Source organism: Paramormyrops kingsleyae, chromosome 19 (genome assembly GCF_048594095.1).
Source record: "Paramormyrops kingsleyae isolate MSU_618 chromosome 19, PKINGS_0.4, whole genome shotgun sequence".
In the NCBI taxonomy this organism is placed as follows: Eukaryota; Metazoa; Chordata; class Actinopteri; order Osteoglossiformes; family Mormyridae; genus Paramormyrops; species Paramormyrops kingsleyae.
In genome coordinates, this window is record NC_132815.1 from 10085759 (window position 1) to 10102754 (window position 16996).

Below are 16996 nucleotides of genomic sequence, written 5' to 3' on the forward strand. Positions count from 1 at the left end.
TGTACCTTTGCTGTTTGTCTAGCCACTGTCCTGTTGCAGCTCAGGAAATCATTCTGATGCTCTGTCTTTCCTATATGATCAGTGGTAGGGATCCGTTTTTTTTTTTTCTTTCTTCTTTTTCATAATCGTCATATAAAATTTCCCACAAAGAATCAGGAATATATAGGGGTTAAATTCCTGAACCTAAATTTTAAGCCTGATGCTGTTGGATTAACAGGGACAAATTTTAAGTCTTAAGTAGCAAGTATATATTTAATGCACGAGTTGGAAATGACAGGATACGAATAAAGAAGGCTGCCTTTAGGTACCTGATGTGTAGTGAGAGAGCCGCTGGCTTCAGAAGTAGCTGTGGTAAGATTGGTGGCAGGTTGGAGTGGACTGAAGGTGCTTAACCGCATGAGTAAACGTACAGAGTAGAGGTCGACCGATATTGAATTTTACCGATACCGATAGCTAGGTTGGTCCGTACTTGCCGATAACCGATTAATTAACCGATAGTTTTTTAAATGGATACTGGATTTAAAAAAAAAAAAAAAAACTAAATTAAAACACAACACTACATGTAAAATAGTACTAAACTTTATTACAAAAACCAAACAAAAAAACAGTACTGAATCATGAAAATGTGCTATATGAAATAAATATGAATATATTAATAAATATTGAGGTAAATTAAAGACATGCTTTCAAACTGAAAGAAAAAGTAACACTCCAAATAAATAAATAAAGTTACATACAAAATGAATTATAATAATAATTATATAATTATATAATATTATAATTATATATAATATTAATTATATAAATGTATATTATATGTGTAGTCTCCCACTATATTTGCTTCTATTTTGAAAACTTTTTTCTCTCTCCATAGGCAGAGGTTGACCAAACTGTTTGTGTAATCTGTTAACAACGCTCATTATATACCCGTCTTTTTAGGCAAGAACCAGATAATGAGTGTCACGTCATGAAATGGTTTTAATACGAAGGGAGCTGTATTACGTGATAACAAATTTAATAAAAACATCGTAAGTTAGGCCTATAATAGTAATGATTTCATTTCAAACAACAAATATATTATATAGAGAAGGTGAGCAAAGTATCAACAGAGCTTTTTGAAACTCCGAATCAGTAAAACACTGCGTCGCAAAAAGATTCACTGTTTCGAAGCGCTCCAGTCGGATCCCCCCCATCCCCCCGGCAAATCGCACCCTGTGCCTGAAGATAAAAAGAACTGAAATCGAATGCATTCCTGATGGTAACAATCATGACATTAAACATTTGGGTCGGACTTGCGTGTATTTTTGCCACATTATTTTAACCGCTTGATGTACTGCTAATGTTAGCGTCCTCTCAGCCTTGTCGACAAACATACTGCTGTTCTTTCTCCAATGCAGAATCTAATCAACAAATGAATTACTTTATATTGAGATGAAAACATGTACTGTAGTGTACTGTATACATACCTTTTCGCTGTCTGTGTTTTAAACGTGCATTTGAAGTGTCAGCGTTGTCCGTGCACCGCGCTCTCTCCAGGCAGCTTGCGCTCTCCTTGCAACTAACAGTATCACGTGTCAAAACAAAAGCATGTGCTTTACAGCGATTTTCGCCTATAGAGGCGGCTCTTGCCATAGATATATATGTTGGCTCTCGCACTGTATAAGGACAACGGACCGTTCTCAGCCGCAACCCGGAAAAACTATCGGCGTGGATTTTTGCCGATAACCGATAGTTCCGGGAATCAACTATCGGTGCCGATTAATCGGCAAAACCGATACATCGGTCGACCTCTAGTACAGAGGATCTCAGTTTTTATATAAACTTAGAAATCATATGTCGTACTTCCTTCTCAGGCATATTATGCCCCAGAATGTCATTGAAAATGCCCTTGATGTGTAATTACGAGGTATGGCAATCGCTGCAATGTGGAAATGGGTACTGAGGAAATTGCAGCCACTCGTAACCTTTCTGGTGAGTCTTCAGGGCATCACTGTAGCATCATTGAACTGCACTTGGGAGCCTCAGTGGCAATCAAAACCAGTAACTTGGGGAATACCACCACCACCCCCCCCCCACCCCCATCTTTAGGATGAAGAAAATCGAAGAAAATCAAGCGGATGGTTTAGTCTTCTTCCTTTTAAAGTTTTCATTTCTTGAGGAAAGTTTGTGTGAGTGTGTGTGTGCAGGGGGGTTTCGGCACATGACAGGACTTGATGGTCTGACTCAGACTCTGACCAGCTGCTCTGTGGCAGAGTGGGGGGTGGCTGTAGTGTGCCAGGGCAGATCCAACACTAGGAGTTCTGCCAGGAGTGAGTCCAGGCCAGCAGCGACGCCAGCCGGCGGCTTGCTGGGGAGTCTGCTGTTGGCTCTGACCACCCGCTGAAGCTGTGAAGCGGGTCTTTGACAGGCGGCCTGATTGACCCAGCCCCCTCCCCAGGCCCCATTGCCCCACAATCATGTGAGTTAAGCGTGGGAGGGCTTTGTCTGCCAGCTTGACCCATTTCTATTTTAGCTCTAGGTAGCAATGCATACATACATTTTTCATTTTTTTTTAATTATTGCAAAATAGTCGTTGTAGGTTCTCAAAGTTTTTTCGATTTATTCATGCTTTCGCCTTTTTTCTGGTGATTTTCTTAAATCTTTGCTTAATAGAGCAGTTGTCATTTTTAAAGAATCCCTTCCTGTATCACATTCAGGAAGATTGTTTGTTTGTTTTTTTTTTGTGGGGTTTTTTGTTTTTTTATTTTATTTTAAAGTTGCTTCCCTGAAAAGCACTTCTTAGCACCTGTGGACTTTTAAGTTTCCAAAAAGATGTAAACTTCTGTGCCTGGCCACCAGAGGGCGAGATCAGGCAGCAAGTTGTATCACAGAGCAATCCCATGCAAATGGCATAGGATTTATATCTACCATCAACTACCTGGGAACATTTTGCTTAATATTTTAAATTGCTGCTGTTCACAAATCCTTATACGAGGCAATGTACTGTTACTCTGGCTCCTCAAAATATGAAAGCTTAGAATGTAATTTTTTTGTGGAGTGAAAATCAGTCAATCAATCAATTTATTTGTATAGCACATTTACAAAGACAAACGTGTTGACAATCACTATGAAGGATACATCAAGGCTAAAGAAAGATTGAACTATAAAAACAAATTTTGAAATTAAAACCCATAAAATCATAGCTCATTATTAAATGAACAAAAACACACAGATATTCAGTGTGAAATGGTCAAAGAGACAAACGTTATAAGGACCAACAACTCAAACAATTCAATCAATTAGTGCCTTATAAAAGGCGAAAACAAAAATTATATAAAAATAAAGATTAATCAACGTTTAAAAACGAATGGGGGGGGGAAAAAAGTTAGTTCTGAGAGTTAGGGGCAGATCGTTCCAATGTTTTGGTCCAACAGCAGCAAAAGCATGATTCTCAACAGTCTTTATATGGAATCAAGAATTGGCCAGTAGTTATTGGTTACTGGACCGGAGAGAGTGGCAGGGAACACATGGAATACGTATCTCAGAGATGAAAACAATCAAACTTTGTACTTGGTTAATATGACAAGATTATTTTTTGCCATGATAGACTTTTTCCTATATACATTATTGTTCCTTGGGTAGGCCACAGGCGAACAGCGATAAATGCATGGGGGAAGTGTTTAAATATGTATTAAGCATTTAACTGAATATAATGGGTTTCTCAGTTTTGGCTCATCAAAATATCCAAGATTTAATTCTAAAAATGTGCACGTAATGCACCAAGTTTCATATATTAAGCTTTTATTATGTGTGGTTATTCAAATTTGAGTGAAAAATACAGTGGTGAAGTGAAAAGGGGAAGGGAAGCCTGTTGCATTACTAAAAGATCCTGCAGGGGGCAGCGCTTTCCTTCTAGTAGGGGAGTCCCCCATGCCGCTTCAGACTAAATAGCCTAGGCTTGCGTTAAGTGACAAAGATGGCAAAAAAAAGAGAAGCTGCCGACAGCATAGGAAATCCAGAGAGCTGCACAGCGAGGTTGTCAAAACAAGCACACAATGTCCACCTTCACGCAAGCGTTCTGCCCCTGCCGTTTTGGCTGACAGTCCCCCGTGTTCGGCACACAATGCGGCTTCTGTGGACAGAGCGTCTCCCCCTAATGAAAACGGGGAGGCCGCAATCAACACAGCATGCCCGCGCCCTGTGATAAATCACTATGTAAATGCAATACGTGCTGTGTGGGATAGTTTAGGGGGGTTGCAGAGAGGGGTGCTGAATTTTGGCCTCGTGTCACGGCAGTACATACTGAGGTCTTCGTGTTTACTCTGAGCCCAGCTCTTGGGGTCCTTTCTGCTTTCAGGCCTTGCTCATTCATAAATGTCCCCATCTCCAAAAATGTGGGTGATCTCAGACGGCGCCTTCAAGCTCAAGCATGTGAAATGAACAAGGTGTCGTAAGGAATGGAGTGGTCCGTGTTTGTCGTTACAGACTTTTATCCAAAGACAGTTTGCCAAGCATCCCTCCCCCTTGGTTAATTATTATTATTAGAGCCATGACTTTTAATGAAGCCAGTCCGGTTAGGTATCTAGCGCCTAATAAAACTGATCTCCAAAGCCTATGTGCGAGCCTCCAAGGGGAGGCACTTAGATACATGGTAAACTGGTGGAACTACCATTCTCCATGGGTGAAGTCTTTGTTAGGATGATTTTAGCAAATGCTATTGTACCAAATGAATTGGCCAGCCGAAGGAGCACATAGGTTTGTCAATCTCCATTTGGTGATGTCTTCTGTTATGCTAATGTATTTACAGCCTTCGTATTAATCATAAGTTAAAACCTAAAATTTTAATTTCCGCAAAGGTCCAATGTTTGTACGTCTGAAATGCTAAGAGTTTGAATGTCACTCAGGCATTTTGCAAAGATGCATCTCCAGAGAAACAGATTTAGGTTTCTGTGTTTGCTTGGCTACCTTTGTCCGCGGGTGTGTGTGTTCTTGAACAGCTGTTATTACTATGAAAATTTTATTATGCTGTCTGTTGCCGTGTTTGTTTCTGCTATTGGACCCAGTGCTTCCTCCTCATGTTTCTGTTCTCGTCTCTCCCCCACTAGGTTTGCTGGGATGGGTAATCTTCTGAAAGTCCTAACAAGAGAAATAGAAAACTATCCTCATTTTTTCCTGGACTTTGAAAGTAAGTTTTCAGGAGGGACGTGTGCATGTCTGTACGTGTATGGGGGGGGGGAAAGTGGGACCTTGGGGTTCTTCCCATTCCTGGTCAGCATGTGGTCTGTATTTACGGCTTTCTGGAGGGCTACGCAGAGAGACCAGGCCGTGGACGGGATTTCCGAAAGACACTGCTGATTCGGGATGTGTGATTTGCATTCTCCTCCTCTCCGCTTCTTGTCTTTCAGAATCCAAATGGGGAATCTGTTAAAACTTCTCACTTGCACAGAGCTTCACCAGGGTCCAAACTTTTTCCTTGACTTTGAGAGTGAGCAGTGGGCCTATAGGCCTGACGTGTTTCTTTTGGTCGTCTGGTTCCCCACATCGCTACCCCCCCCCACCCCCCACCCAGCCCCAGTGCCTGTTAGATAGCAGAACTCAGTGCACCAATTGGCAAAACAATGTCCCTCCAGTTTCACTTTTCCCACTCGTTCCCATATTGTGTTAAAAATGGTGTACCATCTGTCAGTCTGTACCTGAGTTTCTATTATTGTCTAAGTACAGACTGCATATTGCTAAATTGGTATTAAATAGTTATTTTCTTATTTAATGAAAGTTGATTGTTTTGCCAATTCATAATGCATGATATCTTTAACATTTAAAATTCCACTAATGAACTGACATTTAGGGTGTAACTCGTAATGTGTCTGACATAATTAATTTTAACATTTTTCTGCATGCTTAATTATAGTCGTGTGTTTTGGAAGTTACAAAATTAACTGCAGCATTTGAAATACTGGAATGTGCTCTTTATGCTAACATGATAGCATATAGAATGTTAAAGTTTTCTTAGTTTGCCAGGTGGTTAATCTTGAGCTGCCCCCCCCCCCCACTTTAGAAAACTGTTAACAATGCTGTAAATGCTTCCTTAACACTGCAAATTATTTCCCTTGATGGGGGATCATGTGAATTGACAACGCAATCTCAATTTGCATAATTACCGCACTAACGTGGCTGTTCGCCCTGCCTGTCTTCGTATTGCGTACTGTGAAGATTACTGCCTTCCTCTCTGCTTCCATTCAGCAAGGGTTACCACTCAGGCAATTTCAGCATGATTTTTCAGATGCGTTTCCAAGGATCCCGATAGTGTTCCATCTTCACCGGCAACCTGACGGGAAATTAAAGTAATTTTGTGGATTCAGGTCTGCGGGGTTTTCGCACAAAACCACCTGAACGGCTTTGTTAACTTAATGTTTTCAGATGGAGCCGTAAACAGAGTGCCGAATGTTTAATCTGACGGTGCTCATTTTGTGCCTTTTGATGCACTCGTTCGCTTATGCGTTCTGCATGTGCATTTAAAGTAATTTGTGTCTCCCCTTGTTTACGTCTGCGATGACTGCAGTGCTTGGCTTTCTTCCTATACGCATCTCATCTTAGTGGTTCATGTTGACGAACTTCCCGAGGCCTTAGCAAGCTGCTAAATGTTCGCTAAACCGAAGTGCGTGTGACAAACCGGGACTTTAAGATTTGGCTTCCCCGAGCAGTGTGTGACTTAACAACTGCTGGTGTGTGAGTAGGGTCAATATCAGACCTCATTTCTGTTGTCAGGTTTTGTCGGCTCATATTAACGTCTTGCCCTAAAACTGGTGTCTTCCTGAATGTAGGGCTGTCTTTGCTGTTTCAGTGCTTTTTTGTGAATCTGTGGTAGTTAAAAGCATATTTCAATATTAAGCAATACTTCCTATATATGTACTTCCTATACTTTTCTATAAGTGGAAATGTAAGCAGGGAATATGAATAATAGATTAAAATGGCACCCAGTTTTCTGTGGTCCAAGATTTGTTTTGGTCTGCTTTTTTGCTGCGTAGTTTCTCTGTCTAATGGCTTCTGCTGTCACTGCCTACCCCAACCCCCCCACCCCCCTACTTCCCACCTTGGTCTGTCCTCGACCCCCTGGGTGACAGATGCACAGCCAACAGAGGGTGAGAAGGAAATATGGAACCAGGTCAACGCCGTGCTGCAAGACTCTGAGAACATCCTGTCAGGGCTGCAGGCATACAAGGGAGCGGGCCAGGAGATAAGGGAGGTATGTCAGGCTTAAGCACCATGCGTTCGTATAAAAAGGAGAGCACGGATGGGCACATGCACACGGACGCCGCTGTAGCGTGTGCATGCCGCACCTTGTGCCACTACGCCTGCATGCAGGTAGAAATGCATTTACCTACAGCCAGTCAGACTGTGGGAAATGTATGAGACCGCACAGTTTGAAAAGAGCAGCTGGTTTTTACATAATTGTAGCTGTTTTTGTTGATCAGATTTTAATTGCATTTCATAAATGTTTGCTGTTCATTTATGTTTCCTGTTAATAGGTATTATATTGTACTGGTCTGCGCTAGGGGTTTATTTTAGGCTGGTTTGTGTTTAAAGCAGTGATCATGCAGGGGTCTTTGGAGCTGTTTAACAATCTGATGTTGCTGTGTGGTACGGTTGTGTGGCTGTAGGGTTTAGGAGACCTGAGTGCTTGTGGGATCAGGTCCAAACGGCTTCTAGGCCACAGTTTGGCACTACCATGCTGTGATTCTGAAGCCTGCGCGGGTGTTTTTATGTGCTGTTAAAATGTGCACATGGCACAGTACATGAATGACGCCTAATCTGTGTTGCCTTGTAGCTTAAAAGCATCCTGCAATGTGCCAAATGAGAGCTAACCTGGTGTTGCATCTGGTCTTGGGCTGCAGTGTGTGTCATTCTCCTTAGGGGGCTGCTCCTCCTGACCTACAGTCGCCTGCGTCTGCGTGGAAATTCCCATGGTATTGATAGGGTCAGAGGGCACCTGATCTGAGATGCTTCCCCCCAGCCACTAGGATAGCTGCCATTCGGACTGAACAGGAATGCGGACGAAAAGTCCTTTTTGGGATGGCTGAGGTCCAGAAGTATACTTACGAACTGTTAGAGGGCATGGCGGACATGCAATGAACCAGCAAAGCGCCTCGGTAGCCTGTCGTCAGCTTGCAGACCTTTAAGCGGAACTCTGCGCCGGCCGGTCTTCCACACGTGTGCGGAGTGAGCAGGACGGCAGGAAGGTCTCCACAGCTGTCGTGTGGTATGGAGAATAGGCACAGCGTATGCATTTAGAAGCTGTGAGACGGAGCTCGTATGAAGCACACATGAAGGAAAAGGACAAGCTTCAGGAGTGCCGTGCTTTATGAGTGTTTGGAGCTGTGTGTGTGTGTGTGTGTGTGTGTGTGTGTGTGTGTGTGTGTGTGTGTGTGTGTGTGTGTGTGTGTTTAAGATGTATTTACTTCTACAGTTTTTCTTGCTGAATTATGTTACATTTTTTTCTGGGGTGTAAGATATAAGGAGGCCAGCCTTAACTATGGGGGGAAATGTCTGCTCAAGCAGAAAAATGTGGAAATAGAGGCGTGTAGAGAGGTCACGGCAAGGGCCCGTTTAGGTTTATACAGGCCTTCTGTCGTCTTGTAAAACGCTCCACTCTTCTTGTAAATTGGTTCAGGGGATGACACCAGAAACACCCTCTGTGTGAAACTTAAGAATGAATGGCGAGCAGAAGTGAACCATTTAACTGTAGGCGACCCCCAAAGCTTTATGCCCGCCTTCAGCACAGCGAACTTGACCCCAGCAGGAAGAAGGAAATATTCCAAGAAGGGAGCTTTTGTTTTAGGGGGTGTGTTTCGTGAATATTGCTCTTGACTGCCTCCTGCGGGTGAAAATGCAGTTTGACTACAGCCTTAACCTATTAATTGCGTTAAACCTGTTTCCTCCCACAGCATTGCTCTGAGTGTTTTTTTTTTTTTGTGCTTTTACCTATTTATAAAAAGCTTCTTCAAGATGTATCACCAGGCCTGCGTTTTCCTTTCTACAGAAAATAGCTAAATGTTTACCTTTGTGCTGCAGGCGATACAGAACCCGACCGACTCTCTGCTCCAGGAGCGAGCCTGGAGCTCTGTATGTCCACTGGTTATCCGGCTGAAGAAATTCTACAGCTTCTCTCTCAGACTGGGTATGTTTCGGCCAGGATGCCTGTTTGTCTTGTCTGGACTGGACTCTCTGTATCGTCTGCACTGACAGATGTATTTTTTTTGTCCCCACAAGGGAGAACTCAATTTCATAAAAAATTAGTGACTGCAACCAAAAAACTAAATATGCGAAAAGTGTTGTACAGTAAAACCTTGGATTGTGAGCATAATTCGTTCCGGAAATGTGCTCGTAATCGAAAGCACGCTAATATCAAAGCGAATTTTCCCATTAGAAATAATGGAAACTCGGATGATTTGTTCCACAACCCAAAAATATTCATATAAAATGATTAATACAAAAATGAAGTAAAAATACATAAAACAACCTGCACTTTACCTTTGAAAAGAATCGTGGATGGTGTGAGGGAGACCAGAGAGGAGAAGAGGAGGGTTATTTTGTGGGATGACTTTCACTATAACTAACGGAATCGCTGCTCACTGGAATCTTTTTATTTTTGTGGGACTTTAAGGAGGAACCTATCGAATGACTGCCGCTTTTGCCTCCTTTTTGATTTCGCGGAAATGTGGACATTGCATTGTCTTTAAACAGATTCATCGCTCGCACTCCTACTAAATTTTGTCTATACGAGTGAGGCACGCTGACTGAGACCGAGCATGGGAAATGATTACCCACAATCCTGCATTGAGAGAGAGAAGAACCATCGGCTCAGTTGTGATTACGTGACGCTAGGCAGACAAAGTGTATACGTAATACTTGTATTGCAAGACCTCGCTCGTTTATCAAGTTAAAATTCATTTTTAATTTTTGCTCATCTTACAAAACACTCGCAAACCAAGTTACTCGCAATTTGAGGTTTGACGGTACAACTCCAGATCGAATCCTAAAAAGTTGGAGTTCTGATCGAATTTTCCCCATTTGAAATAATGGAAAACCAACTAATTGGTTTCCAGCCCCAAAAAATTACACCTAAATGTTTTTTTTTTTTTTTTAAGCTTTCAAAAAAAAAAAATGAACCGGATAAAACGAGAAGAGCATATACTGTACTAAACACATCTAAGCACATTTATCAAAAGAGTAATTTGTAGAGTAAGACAATAAATGTATCCAAACAATGTGTAAAGTTTAAAAAAATAAATAAAAAATGTCCTGCCCCGATCGTCCGCTCGTTCCGTGTGCCACGCCCCCTCGTTAACCCCGTGTGGAATCCTTGTGTAATCAGCTGTTTCTGGTTGTTAAATTAAATGTATTAATGCTTTATTATTAATATTAAGATAATAAAATCTTTATTTTTACATATATTTTATTATATAATAATAATAATTAATATTACTGTCTGTCATTGTCTAAATGTATTTTTACTGTCTAAATATATGTATTCAGCTAGTGTAAACATGCATGATGCTATCACAGCGAATGCGAGGCTGAGACTGAAGCATTACCCTTTGTTTCTGCTGAGAGACGTGCCGTGTGACTCATTTCCCCGTGTGTACAAGTTATCTTAGGTTGGCGTTCACGGTTTGACTTCTGAGATTCGAATCGAGTTCTAGGTTTTTTTTTTTCGAACTTGTTGGTTCGACTTTTAAGAAATTCGAGTTCTAATAAGTTCGAGAACTGAGGTACCACTGTATTTTGTTTGGTTACTTATTGTTAAGGTTAGGGCTGGGTAGGGATTGGAAGGTTAACATAGTTGTGATTGTCCATAAACCATGGAGATTGTCCATGGAGAGTCCCAATAAAGATATAGATGTGTAATCTGCTTTTCTGTGTGTGTGTTTCGTGTCTCTTACTCACTTTTTGGGCATGATAATGATAACATCAAGTTGAGTTTGTCCAGTCTTTACCCAGATGTGCTTGGAGAGCTTGTACATCTTCTCAGCGGTCATTTTACTTCTCTCTTGCTGGGTTGCAGAGAAGGCCCTGCAGAGCCTGCTGCTGTCGCTGACGTGTCCCCCGTACACACCGACGCAGCACCTAGAGAAGGAGCAGGCCCTGGCCAAGCAGTTCGCTGAGATCCTTCACTTCACGCTTCGCTTCGATGAGCTCAAGGTCCGGCATCATTTTTCTTTGGAGATGCGTGCTTGAATCATAACCCCGTGAGCTCTTTGAGCATTATGGGAGATGTTCGTCATTTTGTTCGAGCACGAGCCTGTGAATTAGCCCAGAAAACAATTAACTTTATGATTGCTTGCATTTGGCTCATCTAGTTCTGTTGTTACCCGTCGTGTCTTCGCAGATGAGAAACCCAGCCATCCAAAACGACTTCAGCTATTACCGGCGGACGATCAGCCGGAATAGGCTGAACAACATGAACGTGAGTCAGAGTAGCAGGATGTACGCTTGCCGCTCTCACCGAGAATAGACCCCCCCTCCCTTTTTGGGAGCTGGGAATCATTTCAAGAATTCCCTCAACTCCCTGTTAACTGAGAGCAACTGTAATTGAACATAGCAGCAGTCCTTATTCTCCCTGTTTCTGTTTTGTTGCTCTTTTAACTCTTAAGCTGGACATTGAAAATGAAGTCAACAATGAGATGGCGAACAGGATGTCCTTGTTTTATGCTGAAGCCACACCAATGCTGAAAACTTTAAGTACCGCAACGACTAACTTTGTGACTGAGGTAAATGGAGCTGTAATTAACTTCCTCTATTTTGGCTAGTGTTCCCGCGGCGTGCTATGATCCGTCGTGATTGGCTGTATTGCCTGTGTACTGTTTTGTTGTATTTTTGTGCACGTTAGGTAATGCATCATGTATTGTGCATTCATCTCTCTCTGCATGCAGAACAAAACGTTGCCCCTGGAAAACACGACAGACTGCTTGAGTACAATGGCCAGCGTATGTAAAGTCATGCTGGAGACACCGTAAGTTCCGCTAAATTGGAATCGATTACCTGGCGGCCTAATGTGGAGCCCGCAGGTATGGCTTCGGATGCCGGGGACTGATGGCGCCGTTTCTGCCCCCCCAGGGAATACACGAGCAGATTCAGCAGTGAGGACACGCTGCTCTTCTGCATGCGGGTCATGGTGGGAGTCATCATCCTGTATGACCACGTGCACCCTGACGGTGCTTTTGTAAAAGCCTCAAAAATTGACGTAAGGCCCATTGCTTATTTTCTGGCTATCAATTCCATTTATTTGTTGAATTTTTCTTTATATATAATATTACACCCCCCCCATTTTCCAGATGAAAGGGTGCATAAAGGTTCTGAAGGATCAGCCAGCTGACAATGTTGAAGGTCTCCTGAATGCCCTCAAGTAGGTCATCTTATGCTGTTTTTATCGATTTTTAAGCGAGAGTGGGTGCACTTCCTGAATGAGCTTTGCCTGCGCTAAGCTTGATGCCGCTCTGCCATCCTGGGAATTCTGGGGTTTCGTCATGTTTGTGGATCTTCTTTCCATCTAAATAGAACAGAACATGCAATTCATATGCCCCCAGGGTATTGCCGTCAATGACTGTCGCTATTTTCTCGTCGCTATTTTCTCATTTGTCTTCATTATCATCTTCTCATAACTCTGGTCACTGAAGAGTCAAACATTCTGACTACTTCACAGGACTGTCAATTGTGGCAATATGTGGATAATCTGTATCCCTATGTAGGCCGTAAATAACATTAGAAAGGTTTAACATAAATGCCTTAGGTTAGTTCACATGCTTATTTGTGGACTGGGGACCAGAGCATTTTACAAGCTCATACTACTCCTCATCGGAACTGAGTGGCTTACGTAATCCTCTTTCCTTTCATCTGTAATCGTTAGAGCACATTTTACTTTACGTTTGGCAGGGTGCTTACCAGAGCTGTATCATAAAAACATGTAAAGCTAACAGCAATTAACATTTTCAGGTTCACCACAAAACATCTGAATGAAGAATCGACTCCGAAAAACATCAAAGCAATGCTTCAGTAATGCGTTCTGTATGAAGAGGATCGATGCAGTGACCTCAAGTTGTATATGTTTACATAATTTAAGGACTTGATGTTGATACTTGTCTGTATTTACAGTCATTCCTTCTGAAGTTACTGAAACCTATAAAAAAAATTCTTAGGGGGGGAAATATATTTGCTATACCACTGTTTATTGAAGCACAAATTAATGACAACTTTAGCCTTACAAACCTGAAACATGCAAAATGCTCGGCTTGTGTTATTTGAGGTTTACAGAAAGGGGCTAAAATCACTGGCTGTTTCATGCATTCAGGGAAGCATAGTGACTGACAGCGAAAGCATCTGTGCATTTTTTCATTTACATCATTTGTCATTAGAAGGAATTAACAGGAATTGCGGGATGTGCATGAATGCCAAATGTCTGTGTGTTTGGTTGTTTTTTTTTTAACTGTTATGGCGAGATTTCGGACATTGTGTGCATGTGCACGTTCCTGTTCAAATGGTTATTTGTAGTATGTATGCGTCTAACAAAAAGCTTTGCTGAAAATAGCTTTAAACTCAAATGTGATGTCAAGAATTTGCAAGGTGACAGTAAGTGGATGAGAAATGTCCTGTTCTAGTAAAGACCCCAAGGTAAATCTGGAGTTCAGACTGATGATTACCCACTGGCCCACCCAAGCCCACGTCAGCCCATGAAGTCCAATAGGGATAAAAGATTGGGCTGTTTTTTAGGACACACCTAATGTGTGGAGTAGAAAGATTTCTTCGGAAGAGGTTTGTGCTACTGACCTTGTTTTAAAAATGTCTAACATATAATTACCCCCCCCCCCCCACCCTGCGAATTTCAGCTGAGATTGTGAGACTGCAACTTTGCTGGGTTGGCTTTTGAAATAATGATATTCTCCTTTCTGCTGTTTTATTGGGGGCATCAATGTCCACCATTCTGATAAGGTGAAACAAAAAGTACTTTTATAATCATAAACTTGTATATAATTCTCCATGGCATTAAACAGATTAATGTGTGAAGATTTCACCTGTAGCTCACAGGGACGGTGTACATGAAGGGTGCTTTTCTGTTCTAATCTGTTCTGACCATTCTTTCTATGCTACTATATGCTTTTCTGAAATGTATCATGAGTCATTAAGGATGTTTAACTGCAACAGCTTTCTGGCTGAGTAAAATCATGGATGATTATTGTTTAACAATTTAACATGGTGAATTTAGTCCCCTTAAGTAAAAAGCCATATATTATGAGTGTCATGCTTATTTTGCCTGGTGTGTGTTTTTGTTTTTTTCTTTTTCCTTTTGGTATTGTAACATTGTACAGCAGTGTGATTGATACTGACGGTTAAGATTGCTCATTAACAATTTTGTTTCTCATACTATGTTATTTCCAGCTGAATCATACAATTGAGGCTTCAGCAGTCCTCTTCAGTACATTTGGGCTCCTAAGATCTTCAAATTGGAGAGTTATGTGGAATTGAGCCATTCTTAATTTTATTAGGCTGTATGTATTTAAAAAAAAAAAAAAAAAGTTGTCCAAAGTAAAAACAAAGCTTTGAAATTGAATTTAAATATATCAAATGTTTAAATCATTTATTTATTGAAAACAAAAGCCTAATCAGTTCGGGAAGTATTTCAACGTTAGAACATAATTTAGAAATCCCACCAGATAACCAAAATGCTTATGTGGGTTTTTCGCTTTTTATTGTTTAGTGAATGGGTGTCTGAACAGAGAATAAAGTTTGGAACAATGTTTCCTTCTGGAATGTTTTTTTAATGTGTTCAGCGTGCCCCTCCGTCTGTCGCACATGTGAAACGGATACCCCCCGTACAACATATGGGGAACAACAGGCAGTATGGAAAATCAATATGGCCGTAAGACAAGGTCCACGGGTACGGCTCAGGTTGCAGACTTCAAAAATCTCTGAATGGGCCCAGTATGTAATCGTTTGATAGCTAAGGGGTCACTTAGGGGTCTTAGTTTTGCTGCTGTTTCCCGTGGCCTGAAAGGCATTCGGGTAACTGCTCCATCACGAGCGTCCCGCGACGGCGGAGCTGCTTCATCGCTCCGTGGCGAGTGTGGAAATGAGTCGTCATCTTTGGAGGTCCGGTCAGGCCCCCTTGGGGCGGCCTCTCGCGAGTCTGACCCACCCACCCCCTGCAACACGGGTCCACCTTTGCCATCAATCGGGCTCGTTGCCATCTGTTTTATTCAACAGTCCGGCAGAAAGATTCTTTTCTGGGTCAGAGGTTATTTAGATGCCACATGGTCTGTACGCCCTCCTGAGAATGGCTGTCCAGAACCCCCTTTTTGGCCCTACTGGGTGAACTATTCAGTGCTGTTAATGGCTGTCCAGAATCCCCTTTTTGGCCCTACTGGGTGAAATATTCAGTGTTAATGGTGATGCGGTAAAAGGAAAAAGTGAGAAATTGTCCTTATAAATCGTGTGAGTCACTGGGTGCCTATAGTGTCGTGACCTGCTATTCTACTCAGAGGAAGTCTTAGTCTTTGGAAATAAGGATACCCTGGTGTCTCTTGGCTTTCTGGCTAGCGGATATTTGGTGTGTGTCGTCTTCCTGTCCTCAGCACCGCAGGGTTGGCGCGGTGGGTCCCGGTCTGCGGTCCCAGTCGATAGGCTAATGCTTGGGTCTGCTGCTTAGTCTCTTCAGTTACTCGCTCGAGCTGGAGTTGGAAATCAATCTGAGCACTAACCTTCTTGGTCTCTTCTAACATGATGTAAATAAGAGCCTTTGAACTGCCACATCACAAAATATCCAATTGCATAGTTTCAAATTTTTTATTTTTTTTTTATATACATTTTCCTCTTTTTGGTAGCGTCCGAAGAAGAATTAACAAGACATGAGTGGTCATGAACTTTCATGAGTTCACCTTGCCAGCATGCTTGTGTTGGCCAGCATGTCTGTGTGAAGCCTTCGGGGCACAGGACCACCTTGGACTCCGACATGAAGTGCTTGTGGAGCTGGGGGGGGGGGGGGGCGTCGTCTTTAGCCCCTGTCGTTCATCAGGTCCTGGCTCAGGTCCATCTGGAAGCATGGATCACATGAAGTCAAAACAAGGCCGTGTTTGGTTTCCGCCGCCGTGCACGCTTCGGTTCTCGTGGAAAAGCTTCTCCTTGGGGCTGATAATTTGTTGCCTTTGCCGCTCAAACTTTTTGTCGAACTGCAGAAAACAAAGAGGGCACAGTCTGCTTTATTTTTAAAACATTTAAAAAAAAAAAAATTTTCCTTTTTATTTTTTTATTTTTTATGAGTATTAACAATAACTGTGAGGTAATCACAAGATTTTTACAGTAGGCAGAAATACTCTGGAGGACTTATTTAGCACTGCATTGTTTATTTTTGTCAGTTGGCTGTAGCTAGTGTATGTGAATTTGCTGGTTTGTTTTGAGTTTGCTGGCTCATCTGAATGTGGGAATCCTTGCTTCTGTGCACCGGCTGATTTTTTTTATTTATTTTTTTAACGATATTTTTTCCCCTCTGAGCATTAATCTCGATAAAAGCCCCGCCGTTGCCCAAATTTGTCTGATGTCCAAGTGCTGACAGCTTCAGCCTTAAATCCGTCTGTACAACATGTGCTACCTGTACGTTCCTTTTTTTATATTTCAAACAGAGCTTATGCCCTCTGCACCCCCGTTGAGGGGAAACTACAATCCATTAATCATCAAGTCAGGCCCAGACTGCTTTTGTTTGATATGCCAAAACAGTGATGCAGTCAGGGTAGCCTCACTCGACATGAAAGTGAAATTATAATAGGACGTGAGACGTTTTGCCCGTTCAGGAAGCTGGTGACGCTTCCTTGATGTGAGACCCTGGAGCTCTTCCAAGGATAATGGGTATTTTTAATTCTGCTCTTTTACATCAGGACCCTGGAATTCCCTCCTGCGGCTCTTCTGCTTTCCATTACTTTTATTTGAAATTCGGATCTATATTTACTTATCAAAAACACATGTCTGTGTCGGC

The 16996-nt window shown here is 42.1% G+C and overlaps 1 protein-coding gene across 2 annotated transcripts in view; it reads left to right on the plus strand.

Annotated features, from left to right (window-relative positions):
- Positions 1–14768, plus strand: part of fam49a (family with sequence similarity 49 member A) — a 32269-nt gene extending 17501 nt beyond the window's left edge. Inside the window, exons 3-13 of one of the 2 annotated variants that reach the window (XM_023836821.2) lie at positions 5085–5164; positions 5385–5464; positions 7101–7222; positions 9049–9154; positions 11042–11178; positions 11366–11443; positions 11631–11747; positions 11910–11989; positions 12094–12220; positions 12312–12382; positions 12970–14768. In XM_023836821.2, the coding sequence (XP_023692589.1) occupies positions 5392–5464; positions 7101–7222; positions 9049–9154; positions 11042–11178; positions 11366–11443; positions 11631–11747; positions 11910–11989; positions 12094–12220; positions 12312–12382; positions 12970–13033 (975 nt within the window). In that variant the 5' untranslated portion in view covers positions 5085–5164; positions 5385–5391 and the 3' untranslated portion in view covers positions 13034–14768. The remainder of the gene's footprint in view (positions 1–5084; positions 5165–5384; positions 5465–7100; positions 7223–9048; positions 9155–11041; positions 11179–11365; positions 11444–11630; positions 11748–11909; positions 11990–12093; positions 12221–12311; positions 12383–12969) is intronic. The other variant, XM_023836830.2, reaches the window with a different exon arrangement.
- Positions 14769–16996: the final 2228 nt, after the last annotated feature.